The sequence below is a fragment of the Mandrillus leucophaeus genome, unplaced genomic scaffold (genome assembly GCF_000951045.1).
Source record: "Mandrillus leucophaeus isolate KB7577 unplaced genomic scaffold, Mleu.le_1.0 Scaffold291, whole genome shotgun sequence".
NCBI lineage: Eukaryota > Metazoa > Chordata > Mammalia > Primates > Cercopithecidae > Mandrillus > Mandrillus leucophaeus.
The window spans coordinates 1,577,214-1,579,503 of NW_012103043.1; the positions used below are offsets into that span (position 1 = coordinate 1,577,214).

Below are 2,290 nucleotides of genomic sequence, written 5' to 3' on the forward strand. Positions count from 1 at the left end.
TGGCAGCATCTTCTTTTTTAGAGATGTCTTGTAGAGCATCCTCTTTAGCGATGTCGTATACAGCGTCCTCATTAGCGATGTCGTATACAGCGTTCTCATTAGAGATGTCTTCTACAGCATCCTCATTAGAGATGTCTTATACAGTGTCCTCATTAGCGATGTCGTATACAGCATCCTCATTAGCAATGTCTTCTACAGCATCCTCATTAGCGATGTCATATACAGCATCCTCGTTAGCGATGTCATATACAGCATCCTCATTAGCGATGTCGTATACAGCATTCTCATTAGAGATGACTTCTACAGCATCCTCATTAGAGATGTCTTATACAGTGTCCTCATTAGCGATGCCGTATACAGCGTCCTCATTAGCAGTATCTTCTACAGCATCCTCATTAGCGATGTCATATACATCATCCTCGTTAGCGATGTCATATACAGCATTCTCATTAGCGATGTCGTATACAGTGTCCTCATTAGCGATCTCGTATACAGTGTCCTCATTAGCGATCTCGTATACAGCATCCTCATTGGAGATGTCTTCTACAGCATCCTCATTAGAGATGTCTTGTACAGTGTCCTCATTACAGATGTCATATTCAGCATCCTCAATAGAGATGTCTTGCACAGCATCCCCACAGGGAGCTAGGAGAACACAGAGTAAAGGTCGGTGCCCTGGTGGTGGAGACTGAATCACCCAGGGAGCTTGCTTGGTGGGGTGCATGGAGGTGGCTGATCACAGCATGGGCTGAGCTGATGCTGGGCCATCCTCCCAGGTGGTCCTGCACTAGTGAAGCTAAAGGATGTGGCTCAGAACACTTTCTGCAGTGGGAATCAGTTTCCAGGTTCAGATATGCATTATCCAGAGAAGTGGGGAAATATTGAAAAAAAGAAACTGACAAATTCATGAAAAGACTTCCATGAGTGCAAGTGTGATTTTTTGTTAACCACTTTACATTCAGTATGCATTCACACATACTAAATATTTTTACAAGAAATCAGAAATTTTAATTTTTGTCAGTTATATTAAATCTAACTTAGCTGTTAACATAAAGATTCTATCTCATTTACTCTGTGGTCTCCAGAAAATTTAGCACATAGTAAGTAGACCAAAATATTTATTAAATGAAAACACAGAGCAGGGGTGGGGGGCTGGTAGGCAGATCGGGTTGCACCTGATTACCTGGATGATAATAAACTGCACAAAACTTTGGTCAGATTAATATTGAAACTGCCTTTTGCTTGGGCTCTTTTATCTTGAGGAAGAAGGATGACCAAGAAGATGAACAGGAAAGAAATGAGAAACAGAGGCCTTTGCTTAGGAGCTAAAGGCCACCTTCTGTAACATGAAATAGTCTACAAGTGGCTTTGAACTCTGCTGCGATTCAGTGACAGAGTTCCCTCATGTCTTCTACCCAGATTGAAGTCCAGCGACATTGTGACCATCTTCTTTACAACTTGCAAGACATGCTGCTTCTGCATTTGCCTGTTGTATGAGATTTACACTTGTTTTAAAGCCACATTTTGTTTCAGTTGAGCTGGTGGCCATACACCACACTAGCCAGTCAATAGTGAGATGGCTCCTCATGGAGGCGGCTTGACTTGAGGCTGAGGGTCTTTTACCCACATGCATAAGAGAGTTGCCATGAGGGGACGGAAGCCAGGCTAATAACCAAGTGCTGCACAGAGTTCCCATCTGTCCCTCCTCACCATTTTCAGCTGGCAGGATTTGAGCATTTTAGGGCTTGGGAAGATAGTATTACTAAATCTACTAAAATACATCACCCTTCCTTATGGGCTTTGTCCAGTTGCTGAGCAAATTAACTTCACAACTGAAGTGGGCTGCACTGGCCTGCGTGGTCCCCCACTCCTCTCAGAATTTGTGAGCTTGGGGCCTGCTGGAGGGTGGGAGGTGGGAGGAGGGGGAGGATCAGGAAAAATAACTGATATTAGACTCGATATATGGGTGATGAAATAATCTGTACAACAGACTCTCATGATACACATTTACATATGTAGCAAACCTGAACATCCTGCACATGTAATCCTGAACTTAAAATAAAAGCTAAAAAAAAAAAAAAAAAAGGATCTGTGAGCTGACCCAAACCCCCAGAGATCTCTGTGCTTTTGACACACTGATGACTATGCTGGCCCGCGGGGAGATGTGCCTAGAACCACCCTGGGTTGTGTGACCACGGAGGCCACTTTATGATGATGGGCAGTGTCTGGGGCCTTCTGGGCTCGGTGCTTTAGGGCTTATACATGAATGCTGGACTCCCTGTGTGGTGGC

The 2,290-nt window shown here is 44.0% G+C and overlaps 1 protein-coding gene across 1 annotated transcript in view; it reads right to left on the reverse strand.

The window, feature by feature from the left end:
- The window catches only part of DGCR6L (DiGeorge syndrome critical region gene 6-like), a 66,945-nt gene extending 65,508 nt beyond the window's left edge, over positions 1–1,437 (reverse strand). Inside the window, exons 1-3 of the mRNA XM_011986074.1 lie at positions 1,416–1,437; positions 386–645; positions 143–310 (exon numbers count right to left, since the gene is read on the reverse strand). Of these exons, the coding sequence (XP_011841464.1) occupies positions 143–310; positions 386–645; positions 1,416–1,437 (450 nt within the window). The remainder of the gene's footprint in view (positions 1–142; positions 311–385; positions 646–1,415) is intronic.
- Between the last annotated feature and the right edge of the window lie 853 nt (positions 1,438–2,290).